This window comes from Carcharodon carcharias, chromosome 25 (assembly GCF_017639515.1).
Source record: "Carcharodon carcharias isolate sCarCar2 chromosome 25, sCarCar2.pri, whole genome shotgun sequence".
In the NCBI taxonomy this organism is placed as follows: domain Eukaryota; kingdom Metazoa; phylum Chordata; class Chondrichthyes; order Lamniformes; family Lamnidae; genus Carcharodon; species Carcharodon carcharias.
The window spans coordinates 24194493-24218361 of record NC_054491.1 but is presented as its reverse complement, the minus strand read 5'-3'; the positions used below and the strand labels follow the sequence as shown (position 1 = coordinate 24218361).

The following is a 23869-nucleotide window of genomic DNA, read 5'->3' as shown; positions in this document are numbered from 1 at the left end:
TCAATAGTGCTATCAAGCAGCACTTGTTTGGTGTCAGTTTGGGTTCCGCCAGGGCCACTCAGCTCCCAACCTCATTACAGCCTTGGTTCAAACATGGACAAAACAGCTGAACTCCAAAGGTGAAGTGAGAGTGACTGCCCTTGACATCAAGGAAGCTTTTGACTGAGTGTGGCATCAAGGAGCCCGAGCAAAACTGGAGTCAATGGGAATCAGGGGGAAAACTCTCCACTGGTTGGAGTCATACCTTGCACAAAGGAAGATGGCTGTGGTTGTTGGAGGTCAGTCATCTCAGCTCCAGGTCATCACTGCAGAAGTTCCTCAGGATAGTGTCCTCGGCCCAACCATCTTCAGCTGCTTCATCAAAAACCTTCTGTCCATCATAAGGTCAGAAGTGGGGATATTTGCTGATAATTGCACAATGTTCAGCACAATTTGCGACTCCTCAGATACTGAAGCAGTCCATGTCCAAATGCAATAAGGTTGGACTATACCCAGGCTTGGGCTGACAAGTGGCAAGTAACATTCACATCACACAAGCGACAGGCAATGACCATCTCCAAAAAGAGAGAATCTAACCATCACACTTGACGTTCAATGGCATTACCATTACTGAATCCGCCACTATCAACATCCGAGAGGTTACGATTGACCAGAAACTGAACTGGACCAGCCATATAAATACTGTGGCTACAACAGCAGGTCAGACGCTAGGAATCCTGAGGTGAGTAACTCACCTCCTGACTCTCCAAAGCCTGCCCACCATCTACAAAGCACATGTAAGGAGTGTGAAGGAATACTTTCCACTTGCCAACAACACTCAAGAAGCTTGACACCATCCAGGACAAAGCAGCCGCTTGATTGGCACCACATCCACAAACATTCACTCCCTCCACCACTGACGCACAGTAGCAGCAATGTGTACCATCAACAACATGTACTGTAGAAGCTCATCAAGGCTCCTTCGACATCACCTTCCATCACACGACCACTACCATCCAGAAGGACAAGGACAGCAGATAGGTGGGAACACCACCGACTGGAAGTTCCCCTTCAAGTCAACCACCAACCTGACTTGGAAATATATCCCCGTTCCTTCACTGACGCTGGGTCAAAATCCTGGAACTCCCTCCCTAACAGCACTCTGGGTGTACCTACACCACATGGACTGCAGCAATTCAAGAAGGCAGCTCACCACCATCTTCTCAAGGGCAATCCGGGATGGGAAATAAATGCTGACCTAGGTAATAAATAAATGCATTAAATGTCTGCCTAGCCAGCAACACCCACATCCCATGAATGAATAATAAAAAAAATCCGGGAAATGCAACATTGGTATTGTCACTTTCCTGAGTCCTGGTGGCTGTAGCCTGCATTTATACATTGAGATCCTGCAGCGTGAGAAGGGCCTATTCCTGGAGGGGTTGGATGTCTCTGCTCACCTCACTCAGGAGGTGACCCTGCACACCTCAGCAGACTACCTATCGAATTCCCTCTGGAATTTGTCATTTGCCTCCGTCTCCAGTCTTCTGGGCCAGACTGTTCTATATAGTCAGCACTTTCTGTGCAAAATGGTTTACCTTCCATTTCCTGGGGTCTAGTTTGATATTATGTCAAACAAACAGAAACTTAAAGGGTTAAATTATGAGGACTGGCTGCATAAACTGAGCTTTTACTCCTTTGAAGTTAGAAGGTTTAGGGGTGAGTTATCATATTTGTGGGATTTAATAGGGTAATACAGTAAATGGAGAAAACTTATTCCCTCTGGTGGGGGATTGCAGGACAAGGGGTCATAAACTTAAAATTAGAACCAGGTCAATTAGGAGTGAAATTAGGAAACATTTCTTCACACAAAAAATAATGGAAATCTGGAACTCTCCTCTCAAAAGATCATGAATGCAGAGTAGGGTTAAATGGAATTTCAGAACTGAGATCAATAGATTTTTATTGTGTAAGGATATCAAGGAGCCAAGGTGCGAAAATGAACCTGAGGGGTACAGATCAGGCGTGACCCAACTGAATGATAGAGCAGGTTCAAGAGGCTGAATGGTCTCCTGCTGTTCCTAAGTTGCTATTATTGGGTTCAGTTTATTTGTATCACATTGAGCTTGCTAGCACCCGATAAGATCTACTGGAGCCTTATTTTCCACAGCAGTCATTACTAAAGTGATTACACTTCGAAAAATACTTCATTAGTTGTAAAGCAGTTTGGGATGTTCTGAGGGCATGAACGGTGCTATATAAATGTTAATTTTTCTCCCTTTAAATATCCTAGCCAGACCATTTAATCTAGGCCAAATTAGCATGACACCACCCTTTCAATGGTGAAACTCCAACTGCTGCCATTCTTAATGGAGTAACGCATATTCATCTGTTTCAGGTAGTAAGCCTCTTTATTATCCAATTCAGTGTCCCAGGATTAGGGTAGGGGTGTAATTACAATTTCCAGGGATACAAACATCCTGGTAAAAATCCAGGGTTATACTTATGTTGAGTTAAAAGGAGCAGTCAATTTCTTTCTATTTTGTGCCAGCTCTTCATTATTTTAAACGCTCTTATCAAATCATTGTTCAATTTCATTCATTCTAAAAAGAAAGAACTTGTATTTTTATAGTATTTTTCATGGCCAAACTTGACAGCTAGAAGTACTTTTTGAAGTGTAGTCACTGTTGTATTGTAGGAAATGTAGCAGTTAATTAATGCACAGCAAGGTTCCACAAACAGCAATGCGATATATTGACCAGATAATCTGTTTTAATGATATTGGTCAAGGGATATATCTTGGCCAGGTGACTGGGAGGAAGAATGTAGCAGATATTTGGAGACATCAAAAATAGTAGCATGGCTTTGTCAGGGGAAATCATGTCTAACAAATTTGTTTGAATTTTTCGAGGAGGTGACTAGTTGTGTAGATGAGGGTGGTGCAGTTGATGTAGTCTACATGGACTTCAGTAAAGCTTTTGACAAGGTCTCACATGGGAGACTGGTCAAGAAGGTAAGAGCTCAAGGGATCCAGGGCAATATGGCAAATTGGATCCAAAATTGGCTTAGTGGCAGGAAACAGAGGGTGATGGTCGAAGGTTGTTTATGTGACTGGAAGCCTGTGTCCAATGGCGTACCTCAGGGTTCAGTGTTAGGTACCTTGCTTTTAGTAGTGTACATTAATGATCTAGATATGAATGTAGGAGGTATAATCAGTAAGTTTGCAGATGGCATGAAAATTGGTGGTGTTGGAAATAGTGAGGAGGACTGGAGTACTGTGTGCAGTTCTGGTCGCCACACCCTAGGAAGGTTGTGATTGCACTGGAGACGGTGCAGAGGAGATTCCAGGATGTTGCCTGGGCTGGAGCGTTTCAGCTATGAAGTGAGACTAGATAGGCTGAGGCTGTTTTCCTTAGAGGAGAGAAGGCTGAGGGGGGACCTGAGGGGCATAGAGAGGGTAGATAGGAAGAAACTTCTCCCCTAAGTGGAGGTGTCGATAACCAGGGGGCAGGAGGTTTAGAGGGAATTTGAGGAAAAATCTTTTCACTCAGAGGCTGGAGGGTATCTGGAACTCATTGCCTGAAATGGTGGTAGAGGTGGGAACCCTCATAACACTTGTATTTAGATGAACACTTGAAACACCATAGTATACAAGGCTGTGGGCCAAGTGCTGGAAAATGGAGTTAGAGTAGTTAGCTTGATGACTGGCATGGACATGATGGGCTGAAGGGCCTCTTTCCATGCTGTAAAACTCTATGGCTCTCTATGAGCTGTGTGTATGATTTTTCTGACATTGCCGATATTATGCTGGTCTGGTGAGGCTTCCTGTCGGGAGAGTCAAGTTAGGAAATTCCCTGTAGCTTTTCCCCATTACCAAGGGAGGTGTTGGACTATACAACATGATTGTCTTGGATGAGCTGAAATGTCCTGCAGCTCAATATCACCAAAACTGAAGCCATCCTTTTCAGAGGCCACCAGTACTAGCACGTCCCTGGCTAGACACAGGCACAGAAAGTGGTATGGAATTTCTGTATCTTTCTTAACCTCAAGAAGGCCATCTGCTTCCAAACCTGGTTAAGATCATGTTTATTGCTCCTCTACCTCAGCGCTTCCACTGGCAAAACCCAAAACCACACCTTCAGTGTCCCCAGAACTGAGTTTTCAAATTCTCTGCAAACTGTGGTTAATGGAAAACTCTCTGCCCCAAGTGCTTCTCACAAAAGTACCCGTCCTACGTAACCTCCACATACACTCTGTTCCCCTTTTCCATTCGTTTTGAGATTCTTACTCTCATCTTCAAATTCCTCCATAACTTTCACCCAACTGATCTCAGTAATCTTCCCTGGGCATATGCTCCAGCTCACCCCTTCCCTTTCTTACACTCTGGCTTGTTTTTTGCACCCCATTCTCTCTGGCACACTATTGGAGCCTGTTCCATCAGTCACCATATCTGTATCTCTTTGACTTGATACCTCTCTGCCTTGTTTCCAAATCCTCTTAAAAAGCTGCCTTCCTTGTGAATGCATTTGGTCCTCTTTTTTCTCCTTCTTCACATCAAATTGTCCTCTTGAGTATTCCCTGTTAATTAGTCACAAAGACATTCCCTCATTTTGTGCCACTATTCCTTCCCCCTTTTGGTATTTAGGAAAATGGATGATTGGGGTTTTAGTATTAAATAGGTCACTGACAGCAATAACTACACTTCAGAAATATTTAATTGGCTGTGAAGCTCTTTGGGACATCCTGAGATCAAAGAGGCAATACATAAATGCAAGTCTTTCTTTTACCTGCACTGAAGAGTTGCTCATAGTCACGTTAACTAATGCAGATTCATTATGCAAATCAAGGAATGAAAGGGAAAATTCCCAGCTGGCACCCAATCCTCCCCCTTATTTAAATTAGACAGGAGGAGTGTCAATCATTTAAAAAAACATCTTCACGGACTAGATTTTATAGTTGGGTGGCAGTTCTACATATTCAAAGGTGACAATAATGCATTAGTGAAACTCACAGACAACTCATCAGCATATCAGTACAGTTTATTACCTGGATGTAAATGTCCAAGATGAGAATCAGCTTGGAAAACATAAATTATGTAAGTATTGCTGATTCTTCATTATTGGGGTGTGAAGAGAGTCATTGGTAATAACTTGTGAGAAATGTTCTGGCTGCCTCTTAAATCATCTTTCAAAGCCTTTATTACTGGCTGTAGACCTGATTAATGAGCAGTGGAAATAAAGGTGCGGAGTACAATTGTTTGTATGGAGCAAAGTTTTTTTAGCTAACCTTTCCTCTGTTCATAATACTGGTTTTGATAAGTGTTTATTGATGAGAGTAATTCATTGTTATAATTTATTGTATTTTTTGGATTAATTCCCCATTTGGTTATTAGTCTATTTACTAATGTGAGATGAGTCTGAGATGAAGAGAAATTTCTTCACTCAGAGGGTTGGGAATCTTTGGAATTCTCTACCCCTGAGGGCTACGGCTTCTCAGTCATTGAATATATTCAAGACAGAAATCAATAGATTGTTGTACCCTGAGAGTATTGCCTTTAGACTGCCCAGCCAGGGGAAACGGCCTCTCAGCAACTGCCTTGTCAAGTCCTCTTAGGACCATTACTTGTTTCAATGGGATCACCTCTCATTCTTCTAAACTCTAGAGAGTTTGGGTCCATTCAATTTAATCCCTCCTCATAGGAAAACCCTCTCATCCCAGGAATCAATCCAGCAAAGCTTTGTTGCAACCTCTTTAAGGCAAGTATATCCTTCTTGAGTTAAGGAAGTGCACACAGTACTCTAGGTGTGGTCCCACCAAAACATGCACAATTGCAGCAAGACTTTCTTACTTTTGTACTCCAACTCCCTTGTAATAAAGGCTAACATACCATTTGCCTTTCTAATAGCTTTCTGGGTTTCTTTTACAGGGACACCCAAATCCAGCATTTAATAGTTTCTCACCACTTAAAATATTCTGTTTTTCTATCCTTCCTGCCAAAATCTCACATCCCCCATGGTTTCTATTTGCTCATGGGGTGTGTGTTTTGCATTAGTTGCACATCCCTAATTGCCCGTGAGAAGGTGCTGGTGAACTGCCTTCTTGAACTGCAGCAGTCCATGTGGTGTAGGTACACCCACAGTGCTGTTTGGGAGGGAGTTCCAGGAGTTTGACCCAGTGACAGTGAAGGAATGGCGATATATTTCCAAGTCGAGATGGTGAGTTACTTGGAGGGGAACTTCCAGGTGGTGGTGTTCCCCTGTATCTGCTAACCTTATCCTTCTAGGCGGTAGTAGTCATGGGTTTGGAAGGAGCCTTGGTGAATTCCTCCAGTGCATCTTGTAGATGGAACACACTGCTGCTACTGTGTGTCGGTGGTGGAAGGGGTGAATGTTTAAGGCAGTGTAATGGGATGCCAATCAAGCAGGCTGCTTTGTCCTGGATGGTATTGAGCTTCTGGGCTGTTGTTGGAACTACACTCATCCAGGCAAGCAAAGAGTGTTCCATCACAATCCTGACTTGTGCCTTGTAGGTGGTGAACAGGCTTTGGGGAGTCAGGAGATGAGTTACCACAGAATTCCCAGCCTCTGACCTGCTCTTGCAGCCACAGTATTTATATGGCTGGTTCAGTTCAGTTTCTGGTCAGGATGTTGATTGTGGGGGATTCAGCAATGGTAATGCCATCAAATGTCAAGAGGAGATAGTTAGATTCTCTCTTGTTGGAGATGGTCATTGCCCAGCACTTGTGTTGCACGAATGTTACTTGCCACTTATCAGCCCAAGCCTGAATGCCCAGGTCATGCTGCATTTGGACATGGGCTGCTTCAATATCTGAGGAGTCACAAATGGCGCTGAACATTGTACAATCATCAGCGAACATCCCCACTTTTAATCTTATGATGGAGGGAAGGTTATTGATGACGCAACTGAAGATGGTTGGGCCTGGGACACTACTCTAAGGAGCTCCTGCAACGAAGTCCTCTGCTACCTTCTTGCCCACTCACTAAGCCTAACTATATGTCTTTACAGCCTTTTTGTGTGCTTCTCACAGCTTACTTTCCCAGTTAGCTTTGAACCATCAGGAAACTTGAATACATTACATTTGGCCTCACTAAGACTTTCAATCGATTGTGAATAGCTGACGCCCAAGCTCTGATCCTTGTAGCATTCTGCTAATAACAGCCTGCCAACTTTAAAATAGCCTGTTTATTTCTACTCTTTGTTTCCTGTCCTTTAACCGATCCTAAATCCATGTTAATATATTACCCACAACTCTCATTTGTGCAACAACCTTATAAATAACACTTTACTGAAGGCCTTTTGAAACTCCAATTTAAATCTAATGGTTCCCCTGTATCTAACTTGTTAATTGCATCCTCGAAAACAAATAGATTTGTCAAACACGATATCCCTTTCATAAAACTATGTTGACTGTGCCTAATCATATCATGATTTTCTATTTACTTTGTTACAATTTCCCTAATATTGGATTCCTGCATTTTCCCAATAAGTGAAAATGTTCATTCTGGTCAGTAATTAATTAATAATGTGAAGCTTAGAACATTGGGAAAGAGGAAGAAAATCACCGCTTCGAAATGTGGGGCTTAAGAAAGATCCTAAGGATAAGTTGGGTGGGAAAAGAACTAACAAAGAAATACTGAATGAAGCTGAAGGAACAAGAGAATGCTTAAATAATATCGAAAGAAGACACACTGAAGTTCTTCTGACATGTTATCCATGTAGGAGGGTGGAATGTTTAATCACCACCAGAAGGATTAAGGGAAGAAAAGCAAGAGGCCATTATTGAAGGAAGCAGCTAGACACCATTTAAAAACTGGCTTAACCAGAACTCCAACAATAAGGTCATCCTTTGTTTGCATGATCAGACGGTTTGGAAGACCATGATCGCCTACACCACTTGGCATGGTATTAGTGGATGATGATGACAATGTCAGGTTAACTAGCCTGTACTTCCCCACAGGGGAGTACATTTTCTACCTTCCAATCCACTGGGATTGTTTCAGAATCTAGCAAATTTTGGAAGATCACAACCGGTTTATCCACTATTTCTGCCATAGGTTCATCAGGTCCAGGGAATTTATTAGCTTTTCGTCTCATTAATTTCTCCAGTACTTTTTCGTCATGCTATTTCTGGCATAATTTTTGTCTCTTCTACAGTGAAGTCAGACAAAATAATTGTTTACCCCTCTGCCACTTCCTTATTCCCCATTGTAATTTCTCCTGTCTCACCCTTTTAAGGACCAATGTTTACTTTTGCTTATATCTCTTCCTTTTTACATGCTTGTAAAAGCTCTTACAACCTGTTTTTATATTTCTGACTAGTTTGCTCTCATGTTCTATTTTCTCCCTATTTTTTGAGTTTTTTTTGCTCACCCTTTACTCATATCTAAAACTCTCCCAATCCTCATTACTCTTCTTGACAATATAATAAGCATTTTAATCCAATACTATCCTTAATCTCTTTAGTTATCCACAGAAGGATCTCTTTTCCTATGGAGTTTTTTTTCTCAATGGAATGCAAATTTATGAAATGCAGGGCGAGTGGAGAATTATGAAATATTTCTTTAAATATTTATCCTCTACCATCAAATCTTTTAATCTAATTTCCCAATCTGTTTTAGCCAATCTGCCCTTCATGCCTTATTCTTTCACGGGATGTGGACATCACTGGAAAGGCCAGCATTTGTTGCCCATCCTTAATTATCCTTGAACTGAGTGACTTGCTTCGCCATTTCAGAGAGCAGTTAAGAGTCAATCACATTGCTGTGGGTCTGGAGTCACATGCAGATTTCCTTTCCTAAAGGACATCAGTGAATCAGTTGGGTTTTTATGACAATGACTTTAATATCTAGCTTTAATATTACTTATTTAGTAATTGAATTTAAATTCCATCAGCTGCCATGGTAGGATTCAAGCACATTTCCCAAGTGCATTAGCCTGGGCTTCTGGATTACTAGTCCAGTGACATTACCACCTTACCAACATCTCCCTTGTCTCCTCATACCCATGTAATTGGCTTTATTTGAGGTCCATACTCTTTCACATTGAGATTAACAGATGTACATAAGTCTAAAACCAAAGTATTATTCTATTGTTTTGTGACCATTCTTTCCCAGAGGTCCCTTATTATGAAATGACTAATTATCCCTGTGTCGTGGCACAAAACAAGGTCTAAAACAGCCTCTTCCCTGGTTGGTTTCCCAGTGTATTTTTCTATAAAACTGGCTGAAATGCATTCCACAAACTCACCTTCAAATTACTTCTCTTCAGCTCTGAAGAATGGTCATACGGACTTGATTCAAATTAATTTTGCTGATTTAGTTTATCCAGTTTATATGAAGTTTAAAGGCTGCCCAAGATTATTGCATTGCCATTGTTACAAGCTTCTCTAATGTCTTGATTAATACTCTGTTGAATAGTATAGCTACTGCTAGGGGACCTACAAACTACTTCCACCTGTGTTTGCTGTCCCTTAATTCCTATCTTCACACAAACTGATTCTAGTTCCTGCTCTTCTGAGCCAAGATCCTTCCTAGCTACAATTGTTATAATTAGAGCTGCAAATAGAGCTTTAAACTAAAAAAAAGTAGGGGCGGGGAGTGGATGGGAGGGTTGGAAGGTTCAGGTGAAAGAAAAGTAGCACCTCTTTCCCCCTCTGCACACAATTCCCAGCTTTTACGCTCTGTTTATGATGCACTCTGTTTCCAACCATTCTGCGCATCAGCAGATACTGTTTCCTGCTATTTCCATTATCTATTATTTTGAAGCATTTTAAACTCACTCTCAGGATTTGGGTGTCACTGGCACATTTCTAATGACCCCAGTGAAGGTGAACCTTCTTCCTTGTAGCAGTTCGATATGTCTGAATGGCTCATGGGCCATCCAGCGGGCTTTTAAAAGACAACTATACCGCTGTGGGACTGGAGTTACATGGAGGTCAGGCTGTGTAAGGATGGCAGGTTTCTTTCCAAAAAGGACATGAGTGTTCCAGTTGACTTTCAATGACAATCTAACATGGTCACTTCTACAAATTAAATTTCTCTATTTCCAAATTTAAGAATCTGAATTCAAATTCTCAAACTGCCCATGGTAGGAGTTGAACTCATGTCTTCTGGATTATTAGATCGTGTGGGAATGCTTTAAAGAATCTGGGCACTAACAACAACAACCTGCATTTACATTGTGCCTGCCTTTAAAGTCATAAAATATTCCAAGGAGCTTTACAGGAATGTTATCAAACAAAAGGACACACACGAAAGAAGATATTAATAAAGGTGACCAAAAGCTTGGGCAAAGAGGTAAGCTTTAAGGAGAGTCTTAAAGGAGGAAAGTTGGGTAGAGAATTGGAGAGGTTTAGGGAAGGGATTCCAGGACTTGAGGCTTCAGGCTGCTGAAAGCATGGCTACCAATGGTGGAGCAATTAATGTTGGGGATCCGCAAGGGGCCAGAACTGGAAGACTGCAGAGATCTTGTAGGGCTGGAGAAGGTTGCTGAGTTTGGAAGGGACAAGACCAAGGAAGAATTTGAAAACAAATTTGAAAATCCTATAAATTGAGGCATTGCTGGTCGAGAAGCCAAAGTCAGTAAAAACAGGGGTGATGGATGAACAAGACTTGGTGTGAGTTTCAATACAGGCACCAGAGTTTTGGATGAGCTCAAGTTTATGGAGGGCACAAGGTGGAAGGTCAACATTAATAGGACAAATGACCAGTTAAGGTTAGGTGCAGCATAAAGGTTAACCAAAAAAAGTCAACAGGTGCTGTTGCAGCACCATCCGTTTCCCACACATATTCCATGTTCAAGTGAGGTTATGTATTTCTGTTCAGTTTGTTCTGAATCTTAAAATGAATGTTGTTGAAACTGTCCATACTCATTCTGATCAGGACTGCTATGACTAACAGTGAGGGGAGATATTCACCCAATGAGTTAGCATTGGAGAGAGTTCAGAGGAGATTCAGATGAGTGATTCCAGGGATAAAGAACTGTAGCTATGAGGATAGATTGGAGAGGTTGGGACTGGTTTCCTTGGAGAAAAGAAAGCTGAGAGGGGACTTGATAGAGGTTTTCAAGATCCTGAGGGGTATGGACAGGGTAAATAGTGAGAAACTTCCCACCAAAGGGAGCATCAAGAACTACAGGGCACTGATTCAAAATAATTGGCAAAAAGAGTAAATGTGATGAGGAGAAATTTTTTCACCCAGAGGGTGGTTGGTGTCTGGAATGAAATTCCTGAGAGGGTGGAGGCAGGTTCAATCGAAGTATTCAAATGGCAATTGGATTGCTACCTGGAAAGAGTGAATGTGCTAGGGTACGTGGATAAGGCAGGGCAGTAGAACGAGGTGGAATGCTCTTTCAGAGAGCCAGTGCAAACTCAATGGGCCGAATGGCCTCCTCCTGCACTGTAAAGATTCTGTGAATTCCAGTGAAGTACTAAGGGCAAGCTGCTCTGTTAGGGGGTCAATATTGAGAGAGTACTGCTCTGTTGAAGGATCAGTACTGAGGGAGGGCTGCACTGTCAATGGGTCAATACTGAGGAAGTGCCGCATGGTCAGGGGGTCACTGTTGAGGAAGCGCCACACCTTGAGAGGGTCAGTACAGAGGGAGTGCTGCACTGTGAGAGAGGCCGTACTGAAGGAGCATCGCACTGAGAGAGGGGTTGTACTGAGGAAGCGCCGCAGTAACATTAAGTGCGTCTTTCAGATGAGACATTAAACAAAGATTCCATCTGCCTTCTCAAGTTTTCTTGTTATTCTTTAATGGATTATGGGTGTTGTTGGCAAGGCCAGCATTTGTTGCCCATCCTTAATTGCCCTTGAGAAGTAGCCATTAAAATTCCATAACACTATTTTGAAGACGAGCAGAGGAATTTTTCTGGTGTCTTGGGGAACAATATTTATTCCTCATGCAACATCATTAAGAATCAGATTAATTGGTCATTATCACATTGCTGTTTATTGAATCTTGCTGTGCACAAATTGGCTGCCATGGTTCCTACATTACAATAGTGATTGTTCCAAACCAATAGTGGCCCAGGTGCTTCAATTCATCCTGAGGTTCTGAAAGGCACAATAGAAATGTAAGTTCAATCCTTCATTAAAAACTTAGAACCTGGTTCCTAGGGATGGAGGACAGCGTGTTTAACTCATGACACTATCTAGATCCAACAACACAGCTCCATAATACAACTGCCCTCGACAAATGGATGTGCATTGGAGTGACTTGAATTATAAGCACCAAATGAAAAATATTGCAAAATCAGGAAGTCTGAAACAAAACCAGATTGCTGAATGTGCGATGGTTCCCTGAATTTCAGATAGGCTGTTAGCAGGTGAAGTCATTCTGTACAATATACACTATATAGTGTTTCTTTATATATTCGTTCATGGCATTGTGGGTGTCGCTGGCTAGGCCAGGTTTTATTGCCCATTCCTAACTGCCCTTGAGAAAGTGGTGGTGAGCTGCCTTCTTGAACCGCTGCAGTCTATGTGGTGTAGGTACACCCACAGTGCTGTTAGGGAGTCCAGGATTTTCACCCATTGACAGTGAAGGAACAGCGATATATTTCCAAGTCAGGATGGTGAGTGACTTGAGGGGAACCTGCATGTGGTGGTGTTCCCATGCATTTACTGCCCTTGTCCTTTTAGGCGGTAGAGATTGCAGGTTTGGAAGGTGCTGTCGAAGGAACCTTGGTGAGTTCCTGCAGTACACCTTGTAGATGATACACACTGCTACTACTGTGTGTCAGTTGTGTAGGGATTAAATGTGGAAGGTGGTGGATGGGGTGCAAATCAAGTGGGCTGCTTTGTCCTGGACAGTGTCAGGCCCCACGAGCGTTGTTGGAGCTGCACTTGTCAAGGCAAGTGAAGAGTATTCCATCACACTCCTGACTTGTGCCTTGTAGGTGGTGGACAGGCTTTGGGGAGTCAGGAGGTGAGTTACTCACAGCAGGATTCCCAGCCTCTGACCTGCTCTTATAGCCACAGTATTTATAAGGCTCATCCAGTTCAGATCAATAGTAACCCCCAGGATGTTGATAGTGGGGGATTCAGTGATGTTTGAGCTGAGGACACTACCCTGAGGAACTCCTGCAGCTTTGTCCTAGGGCTGAGATGACTGACCTCCAACAACCACAACCATCTTCCTTTGTGCTAAGAATGACTCCAACCACTGGAAAGTTTCCCACCCCTCGCCTCCACCCTCCTCCCCCCAACCCACCCCGATTCCCATTGACTTCAGTTTTACTAGGGCTCCTTGATGTCACATTTGGTCAAATGCTGCCTTGATGTCAAGGGCAGTCACTCCAGTTCGCCTCTTGAGTTCAGCTCTTGTGTCCATGTTTAAACCAAGGCTGTAATGAGGTCAGGAACTATGTGGCCCTGGCAGAACCCAAACTGAGCATCACTGAGCAGGTTATTGCTCAGTAAGTGTCGCTTGACAATACAATTGATGATCCCTTCCATCACTTTGCTGATGTTCGAGGGTAGACTGATGGGGCGGTAATTAGCCAGGTTGGATTTGTCCTGCTTTTTGTGGATGGGTCCTGGGCAATTTTCCACATAGCCGGGTAGATGCCAGTGTTGTAGCTGTGCTGGAACAGCTTAGCTAGGGGTGCAACAAGTTCTGGAGCACAAGGCTTCAGTACTATTGCTGAAATATTGTCGGAGTCCATAGCCTTTGCAGTATCCAGTGCTTTCACTCATTTTTGTCTATCATATGGAGTGAATCGAATTGGCTGGACTGGCATCTGTGATGCTGGGGACCTCAGGAGGAGGCCGAGATGGATCATCCACTCGGCACTCCTGGCCGAAGATGGTTGCAAATGCTTCAACCTTCTGTTTTACACTGATGTGCTGGGCTCTCCCATTACTGAGGATATCTATGGAGCCTCCTCCTCCTGTTGTTTAATTGCCTACCACCATTCATGACTGGATGCGGTAGGACTGCAGAGCTTGAATCTGATCCATTGGTTGTGGAATCACTTAGTTCTGTCTATCACATGTTGCTTAAGCTGTTTGGCATGCAAGTATAAATGTGTGTACAGTAACTATCAGTGTTTTACTATCAACAGTTGCATTTATTCTGCACCTTTAATGTAGAATGAATATCCTGTACCACTTCACAAAGATGGGCTTCAACCCCCATGTCCAGCCATCACCAAGACCTCGTATTTCTGGAATATTACTGACTCTTCCTGTCTCAACTCATCCGACGCTGAAACCCTCATCTGGGCCTTTGTGGCCTCCAGACAAAGTATTCTGGCTGGCCCCCCATCTTCCACCCTCTGTAAACTTGAACTCATCCAAAGTTATGCTGCTACATCCTAACTCACACCAGGTTCCATTCATCATCCCCTTGCTCACTGACCCACATTAGCTCCTGGTCTGGTAATGCCTCAATTTTAAAATTCTCATCCCCATTTACAAATCCCTCCATGACTTTGCCCCTTCCTATCTCAGTATCTTCATGCAGCCTTATAACCCTCCTTGCTCTCTCCCCAGAGCCCTGAATCAACACCAAATTGATCCCACTGTCCAGCTTGCTCTCTATAGCCCTGTATCAATCCAAACCTAATCCCACTCCTCCACTCACTCCCCAGAACCCTGTATCAATCTCTGCTTTAAAGGTTTCATTCCATTTTCCCTTAAAAGAATCAATGGTTTCTAACACAACCATTCCATGTGGAAAAGCATTCTGTGCTCCAACAAAAACAGTTTTCCTTGTCACTTTCTTTATTGGGATGTAACTGTATTAAATTCTTGCTAAAATATTGCTGTCCTCATTGCTGTGGGCTGATTGAATTAATGCACCACAATTTGCACAAGGCAAGTGTGGAAATTTCATAAAAGCTGAGTGCGTCAAGATAACCAGAATTGGGCTTTTACTGAATATTAAAGAACCTTTAAAGCAACTGAGAATAGTGGTGGTTTAGGAAATAAATAACATGAGATATAAAACACAGTTGTCTCAAAATAGAGTCTCTAAATTAGCAAAGTTCTGCTGTGACCCATTTCATTTAGAAGAACATTTGTTTTCAGCCTCCTGGGACTGTGGTGGAGGTTCTGCCTCTGTGAAGCGACAGCCGACAGCAGATGATAGCTTGGTTTGTGTACATCTCAGTATGAATTCTGGACACAGCAGCTGCCGTCTCCAGCGCAGCGGGGGAGGGGGTTTGTAGCAATAAATCTGCGGTGTCCTTTCGCCACACAGAGCAGTTAGATTCTCTCCACACCTCCCCCCCCCCAACACAACTCTTGATAACTGCCCATAATCATCTTCTCCCTTGAGGATTGAAGATTAAGAAGTGATCTAACTGATCTGTTTCAGATGGGATTTGATAAGGGCAGATAGAGAGAAACTGTTTCCTTTGGTGGAGGCAGAAGGATCAGAACAAGAAACCATAATCTTAAAATCCGAGCTAGGCCAGTCAGGTGTGATGTCAGGAAGCGTTTCTTCAAACAATGGATTGTGAAAATTTGGAACACTCTCCATTAAAAAGCTGTGGAGATTGGGGGAGGTCAATTGATGAAAGTGCAAGGCCCTGAAACATTGGGTGGAATCATCCCAGAAATTGGCGAAGTCTGATACCGGGCAGTGTTTGACCGGACGGCGATGGTGGATTTTCCCGCTGTATTGTGCGGCACTTTGTTTCAAAAATGCAGACGTGATCGTGCCCTCATTTGTTTCATGCGGGGTCGCTGATGGGGTGGCCTCTGATTCGCCCACTCCGCCGTCACCTCAGGCCTTCAGTAATCCGGGCGCCATGTTTAAAGGGCGGCCCTGCACAGAGCTAGCTCTCTCTCTGTGAAATCAGATGCAGCTGGAGAGTCATGGCTGCTAAAGGGAGGAAACATACTACCCCCAAATTTAGCGACGCCTCCCTCCAGCACCTACTGGAGAGGGTGAAGGCCCCACTGCGATGTCCTCTAACCCCGCTCTGGGCTAAGACCAGCAGACAAGGTTACCACTCCAGCATGAGCAGCAATGGCAGCTCTGGTCAGCGCCAACGCCCTGCAAAAGAGGACAGCCATCCAGTGCCAAAAAAGGATGAATAATCTCCTCCATTCCACCAGGGTAAGTTACTCTTCTCACCACTCTCAACTCATACACTCACAAACCCATCATACACCCACTCACTGCCAGGTTAAGGGACATCACCATTCACTCTCTCACACACACCTTCATCTGCCCTGCAGATCATGTCCTCATCTCATCCCATGGCACCACTCACCACGCATACATGCCAGGCATCATTTTCATCTGATCTGGCAGGAGTCCTGCTTACACTCTCTCCATCTGTCTTCATGCAGGACAGGCTGGCACACAACAAAAGGGAGAGGTCACAGACTGGTGGAGGAATGCCCGACATTAAGGTCCTCACAGACTTTGAAAATAGAGCCATTCAGCTGGCCGATGACGATCTGCACCGGTCCTGTGTTGATGGTGAAGTCAGTGATGCTCAGCCAAGTGAGGATCCAGCAGTGCAACATCCATCAGACAACCATGCTCTGAGTGAATTCCGTGTTCTGCAGTCCCCTGCCATGCACTAATTATCTCTCGTTGTTTTTGCACATCTGGGAAGCAGCCAAGGGGGTCCACAAGCCCAGTTCTTGACGCAAACCCCAAAGACACTGCAGAAGAAGAATCTGATGACACCCTAATGGAAGACCTGTCACAGCGCTCACCCACACCCTCCATCAGGGCAGAGACACATGCCTCGGTGGGATCTAGTTCTAGCACAGCCTCAGGGTCATGATCTGGTGAGCACATTGCACTGTCTGATCCACAGCAGGCGGAAGCAGGTACTTCCTAGGTTGCTGGCACTTGGAGGACTACTGGAGGCCAGAAATTTGCTGAGTCTGAGTCAGATGAGGAGTCTCTGAACTCAGTCATATCTCAGTTGCTGGACCTGGAGCTTCAAAGGCAAGCTTGGGAACATCAGGAAGGGAGGTCCGCTGCACTCCTCAGATTGCAAGGCACGATGGAGGAGTCTGTCCACCTTCAGTCTGAGGTGATAGCGCCAGAATGCCAACGCACTGAGGTCAACATTGGTAGGATGGTGGCTACCTTGGTCCAGGACATTGGACCTGCACTGCTGCAGTAGCTGCACTCCATTGCTGAGGCACTTGCAGGCGTCCATCACAACCAACGCGATAGGGGCACAGGGCATCTGGAGCTCACTCAAGCTGCCCTTTCCTCTTAAGGAGTCAGCCAGGGGCTCTTGGGCACCCATAGGGAGGAGGGTCAGCAGGTGCACATCCCAGTTCCATCCAACATGTGACTTTGGGAGTGTTCGGTCCATCTGAATCTCCTCTTCCTGTGACCTCAGCAGCTCCAGCTCCACAGGCTGAGGAGGAGGTCACTGCCACACAGCAGGACCCTGAAAGCAGGCCGGGGCCCTCCAGGTCTCGGGCCTCCAGAAGACGTCTGCCAAAGTCATCACAGACAGGGTGTCTCAGTCAGCAGCTGCTTCCACCTCCACTGTGGATGTCGGGGGAGCACCAAGATGCAGTGGCAGGGTTTGAAAGGTCAAGAAGATTTAGTTGCACAATGTGGCTTGGGTGCACTGCAGTGTTCCACCTCATTTTCAGAATGCCAATGGTATACTCAACCAAACTCCAGGTTGCAGCATGAAGCTCGTTGTACCATCTCTCATCAGGAGTCTGAGGCCGTCTCATGGGCGTCAACAGCCATGTGTTTTGTGGGTAGCCCTTGTCGCCGAGGGGCTAACCCTGCACCCTGTGGGGTCCCTGGAAGATGTCAGGGATCTGAGGCCTGCTGAGGATTTATGAGTCAGGGATGCTTCCAGGGTATCTTGCTCACATACCTGCATAATCCGTTTGCTATGGTCACAGACCAGCTGAACATTGAGATCCTTTGTGGTTCACACAGTGGACTGCTTGTTGCCAGGGAGAATTAAGAGCCACTTGGGTGCAGTTGATGGCACCCTGTACCTGTGTGAATCCAGAAATCTGAGCCAATCCCAGCGTCCTTGCTTCCTGGCTTGCCTGATCCCTGTTGAAATATACAAAGCTGTGTGCCTTGCCAAAAAGGGTGTCTGTGACCCCCTGGATACGTTTGTGCTTGGAGGTTTGCGAGATCCCGCAAATGTCCTCAGTGGACCCCTGGAAGGATCCACTGCCGTAGAAATTGAGCATGGCGGTAACTTTAACTGCAAGGGCAGTGGATGCGCCAAATCCTGCAGAAGGTGGCATATGTGCGTGACCAGTTCCCTTGCAGGTATTGGCGACACTGGTTCTCGCTCATCTGTAGGCAGCACACACGCTGTCTGTAGACCCCGGGAGTAGTGATGCACTTGCTCCAAGGTTGCCTTCCCCCTCTTCCCCCTTTGTACTGTCGCCCTTGCCCTGGCATTCACAATCCAGCCACGAAGAAGCCGCTGCGGACACTCGCCTGTGCACCCCTGAATCTGCTGGAATCATCGTGAGCACTCATCTCTGAGTTCTCCTGGAAGTTGAGGTAACCAGGTTCACAAGGCTGTAAATCACACTGCTGTGGGATTGAAATTTGAAATGAGGGGATGATTCTGGCGCGTGGCCACAATAATTAGATGCGAATTTATTACGATTAAGTTCCTGACATTGGACAGTGGGAAATGCAGCTCGCCATTGACAGGGGGAGGGGAGAATTGCATCCTGGATTTACGTCTTTGGAAAATGCAACTAGTGCCTTCTCACGAACACACCCCCCTGCAAATGGAGGTGGATAATCCCGGCCAATAACTCTGTTTCTCTCTCCACAGGTGAGGTCTGATTGAGTAGTTTCAGCATTTTCTGTTTTTATTTTGCTTTTATATTGATAGATTTATGTTGGGTAGAGTTCTTGAGGAGAATGGAACTAAGGTGAGTACATGGAGTTAAGATATAGGTCATCTATCATCGAATTGAATGGTGGAATTGGCTCAAGGGGCTGAATAGCCTCCTCCTGTTCCCCGGTTACCAACTTGAACTTATGAAACTTCCACACAAATCACAACTAGCTTAATCCCCAAGGAATGTCTTGTGCATCAACATTATTGCAAGAGAAATAAGGAGTTGGTACCAGAGATTGAGCTTTGTTTGGTGATGGGGAAATTGAGGAGAAATTTCTTCACCCAGAGAGTGGTGAGCCTGTGAAATTCGCTACCACAGAAAGTAGTTGAGGCCAAAACATTGTATGTTTTCAAGAAGGAGTTAGATATAGCTCTTGGGGTGAAAGGGATCAAAGGATATGGGGAGAAAACGGGAGCAGGCTATTGAGTTGGATGATCAGCCATGATCATAATGAATGGTGCAGCAGGCTCAGTTTGTGGGAAGAATGAGGTTGACATGTTTTCAAATTAATAAATCAAATGTTTCTAAACTCATTTTGATGTTCAGTATTTTTGAATTTTACTCCATTTTGTTTCAGGACTTTTCAGACTATATGTCCGGCAATGATACGACCACGGCTGAATATGAAGAAACTTACTGCCCTGAAGAAGATGAGACACCCAAATATTTCCGGAAAGTCATTGTTCCCGTAATTTATTTCCTAGTCTTCTTGTTTGGGACCATTGGAAATGGTCTGGTGATGCTGATTCTGCTACGTTACAGGCATTTGAGGACTCCAACTGACAACTATTTGCTGCACCTCGCAATGGCAGACCTACTCCTTGTCCTGGTCCTACCTTTTCTTGCCATTGAAAGTATTTTTGGGTGGCACTTTAGTGTCTTCCTTTGCAAACTGATAGGTTCCATCCACAAGCTCAACTTCTTCTGTAACAGCCTGCTGTTGGGGTGTATCAGCTTTGACCGGTACCTTGCCATTGTCCATGCAGTCCAGACTTACAAAAAACGCAAAGCCAAATATGTCCACCTAGTCTGCTCAGTTGTCTGGGGGACAGGTTTTGTCCTTCAAATTCCGAATCTAATCTTCTTAAAAGTTGAGAATACTTTTCCCCAGAATGATAGCGTATGCACCTACCCATTAAATAACTTTGACTCCAACAACTGGCTGCTAAGTGAGCAGATTTTGTACCATGTGATTGGCTTTTCCTTGCCACTTGCTGTCATGTGTTACTGTTATACCAAGGTGGTCAAAACCCTGTGCAAGACTCAGAACTTTGAGAGACACAAGGCTGTCAAGGTTGTGCTGACGATCACTGTGATGTTTTTCATCTGTTGGTCTCCTTACAATGTGGCGAAAGTCATCAAGACATTACGAATGCTCGATGTGATCAATGAAGGTTGTGATTTCTACAGAAAACTGACATTTACCATTGTGGTGACAGAGAGCATTGGATTCACTCACAGTTGCCTGAATCCAGTTCTTTATGTGTTCATTGGAGTCAAGTTCAGAAATGACATCTTGAAACTTCTGAGAGAGATGGGCTGCATTAGTCAAGCAACCATGGACAGCCACTTTCAGCTGAAACGTGCTGGGAAGAATGGAAGCCCTTCACTTTCTGAAAATACCACCTCCTGGTCTAATGTTTAAACATGGAGCTAATTTCAGCCAGTGTTTGACAGGAACCAGAAAATAGGGGTTTAATAAAACAGAGATTGGAACTATCAAAGTCAAATTAGGTGTGCAACAGACAAATTAATTTCAATATATGTGTGAAGTGGTGCATTCTGATAGCAGGAATAAAGAGGTCACATACACCTTGGAAAATAAGTGCCTAAATGGGATAGAGGAACAGACAGGTCTTGGGATACAGGTTCACAAACCATTAAAAGTAGTGATGCAGGTTTGTTCATTCGTTGGTGTCATCATCTTCCCAGAAGGTTGACTGCTATAGATCTCCACCTGTCTGGCCTGTGTTGCCCTTACACATTCTGCATAAATCAACTGCATCCAGTCCATTACACACCATCCATTTTCTCCCCTGCTTCCCTCCTACATTTTCCATCAAACTACCCCCACCATTAACTGTCTTTGTCCACCATCTGCTTTAGTGATGTGACTAAAGTATTGTATCTTTCTCTCTTTGATGTTAGGCACTAACTTCTTCTTTTCTCCAGCCATTTCCACAACTTCCTTGTTAGTCTGTGTAGAATATGCGAAACATCCTCCTCTATGCCCATACCTCAAATGCATTCAGTTGATCAATAGTCTCTTTGTTAATAAGGGTTAGCAAGGTCATAAAAAAAAAAACAAAGCACTGGAGTTCATACTAGAGGAATAGAATTGAAAAGCAGGGAAGTTATGTTAAACTTGTACAGAACCTTGCTTAGACCACACTTTGAGCACTATGAAGAATTCTAGTCTCCATTTGACAAATGGATTATAGAGGCAGTGCAGAAGGTACAAAAAGACTTGGAAGGATAAAAGGTTATACCTAACCTGAACACACTGGGGCTTGAGAAAAGGAAAGGTGACCTAATTGAAGTCTTTAAAACGATGAGGAAAATTGCTAGGGTAGATGTAGAGAAGATGTTTCCAATTGTTGTGGAGTCCAAAACTAACAGCATAAATATAAGATAGTCACAAAGAAATCCAATCAGGAATTCAGGAGAAACTTCTTTACCCAGAGAATGTTGAGAATGTGGAACTCACTAGATAGATTTGAGGAGAAGCTAGATAAACATGAGGGTGCAAGGTATAGAACAATACATTGATGGGATTAGATAAAATGCTGCTGGAGTCCAGGATGGGGACTTGACAAACTCAGATACAATATCATGAGTTGGAAGTTATTTGAATTTTTTTTTTGAAATTTTGGACACTTGGTTATTCATAGAACCATAGTACAGGAGGAGGTCATTTGGCCTAGAAGCAGGTGCTGGTGCTTTGAAAGAGCTACTCAATTAATCCCACTTCTCTTTGTCCTTTCCCCATAACCCTGCAGTTTTTATTCCACAAGTATTTATTCAATTCCTTTTTGAAGGTTACCATTGAATCTGCTTCCATCGCCCTTTCAGGCAGCACATTCCAGATCACGACTCACTGTAAAAAAGTTTCTGCTCATTTCCTCCCTGTATCTTTTGTCTCAGTTACCATGGTCAATCCTGGAGACGAGGTATCAATGGGTATCCATTGCTATCCCTTCCCTATTGGATCATCGCTCAGTATTGTTTAACATCTTCTTCACCAAACCATGGCTACTGCATCCATATTCTCCTGGATTTAAACATGGCTAGTTAAGGGTGTTCAAGGCTGGCCATGGGGATGTGCAAGTGGGGCCCAGGAGTGACTGTCCCTCTTCTTTGTGATCAAACAGAAGTAGGCCATTCAGCCCTTTGAGTCTGTTCCACCATTTGATTAGAACATGGCTGCTCTGTATCTGAACTCCATCTCCTTACCTTGGTTCTGTAACCCTTAATATCTTTGTCTAACAAGGCTATCAATCGCATATTAGAAATTTTTACTTGACCCCCAGTCTCAACAGCTTTTTGGGAGAGAGTTCCAGATTTCCACAACCCCTTGTGTGAAGGAGCTCTTCTGACATCACCCTGAATGGCCTCGCTCTAATTTTAAGGTTCTGTCCCCTTGTTCTGGACTCCCCCCATCACAGAAAATCATTTCTTTCTATCTTCTCTATCAAACCCTTTAATTATCTAAACACCTCAATTAGATCACCCTGAACCTTGATGTGCCAAGGGATGGAAACCTGGGTTATGTAAATATAAATTTAATCCCTTTAGCCTTAGCAATTTGCACTGCACCCCCTCCAAGATCAATATAACCTGCCAGAGGTGGTCCCCAAAACTGTAAACCTGCACAGGGCGGAGTAATGGATCATGTGTCCAAACTAGACATGACATAGTGTAACTGCTGGTGCGACAATGCCTATCCAAATTCTCCACGTTTCTGTTATTAGGCAGCAATGTTTCTCTGGTTGAATGTAGTTACAATCATCCTGACAAGGAATTTCTGGGGTGGGGGTGTTAGATTAGCTTGAGCTCTACTTAATATTTTATATGTGATGCTTGCACAGCTGAATGGTCTGTTAAGAGTCATTGACGAGTGTCAGGTTTGAAGAACAAACAGTTAGTTGAGGTACCAGGGAGTGAGCACTTACAGAAAATTCTGGAAAAAGCTTTTGTATCTATTTAAAGGGAAGGTTCTCTCATTAAATGATTGTACAAAACAAAACCACTAGAAAACACAGAGCTTACTGATACCTTTAAGAAAACAGCATTTAATCTCATCACAAAGATGTGTTCAAAATTGGTTGAAACTTCAAGAAGAACTTTGCGAGTATGCTCGTGGCAGAGAGCTGATTGTCTGGTGATCATTGTGGAGATTCAGTTTGGCTTCAGGAACTGCACTGATCCCTGTAAAAAAAAAATCCTCCAGCAACAGAAACTCCAGCAACCTGCAGTAATAATGTTGTCTGGAGTCACCAGAAACTGAAACACTCTCCAAGTTATTTTGCTTTCTTCTGACTTTCAATGTTAATTCAGATTTTGAGAACGATAGGCTGCTGACTGCAAACAGCTGGCCATTTAGAAACTGCTCAAAACTCTGTGAATTAAACTCAGCCATTTACTGTTGCCTTGATATTGCTAGAATTTGTTTGATACTTGCTAATAAAAGGGAGCATAAAAGTGTACAGAGTCTGTTTGATTCAATCTTGTTTCAGTGCTGCTTGTGCATCAGAGGCCATAGATTCTCCTGTTTGAAATTCCTGCTTTTTTCTCATGAACAAACTTGTATTTACACTTCATTTTCCAACAGTCTAGTGTTTCACAACCAGTGCACAACCTTTGATATGTGGTCACAGCGTAACGTGCAGATAAGAATAAAACTATAGAACAAGAGCTACAAAACCAGCACTTCCTGAAATAGCCATTTTATTAGCCTGACCTAAAACTAAGCAGCCACTCACAGTTGGTAACAGTAAGCTTTCAACTTAAACAGCTAACCAGCTGCTTAACCTGATAATAAC

At 43.8% G+C, this 23869-nt stretch overlaps 1 protein-coding gene across 2 annotated transcripts; it reads left to right on the top strand.

The window, feature by feature from the left end:
• The first annotated feature begins 4941 nt into the window (after window positions 1–4941).
• On the top strand, window positions 4942–23531 carry LOC121269511 (C-X-C chemokine receptor type 5). Of its 2 annotated transcripts, none has more exons than XM_041174116.1 (2): window positions 4942–5074; window positions 19405–23531. In XM_041174116.1, the coding sequence occupies exons 1-2, from the start codon at window positions 5036–5038 to the stop codon at window positions 20470–20472; spliced, it is 1107 nt and encodes a 368-aa protein (XP_041030050.1). In that variant the 5' UTR covers window positions 4942–5035; the 3' UTR covers window positions 20473–23531. The 2 variants fall into 2 exon arrangements, with proteins under 2 accessions (XP_041030050.1, XP_041030051.1); XM_041174117.1 differs by lacking the exon at window positions 4942–5074 and adding an exon at window positions 6173–6194.
• The last annotated feature ends 338 nt before the right edge of the window (window positions 23532–23869 follow it).

Excerpts from the sequence above, each read along its gene's own strand:
- LOC121269511 (XM_041174116.1), top strand. The coding sequence starts at position 5,036 with ATGTCCAAGATGAGAATCAGCTTGGAAAACATAAATTAT. Across the intron at positions 5,075-19,404 it reads GCTTGGAAAACATAAATTAT|GACTTTTCAGACTATATGTC; the intron begins GTAAGTATTGCT and ends ATTTTGTTTCAG.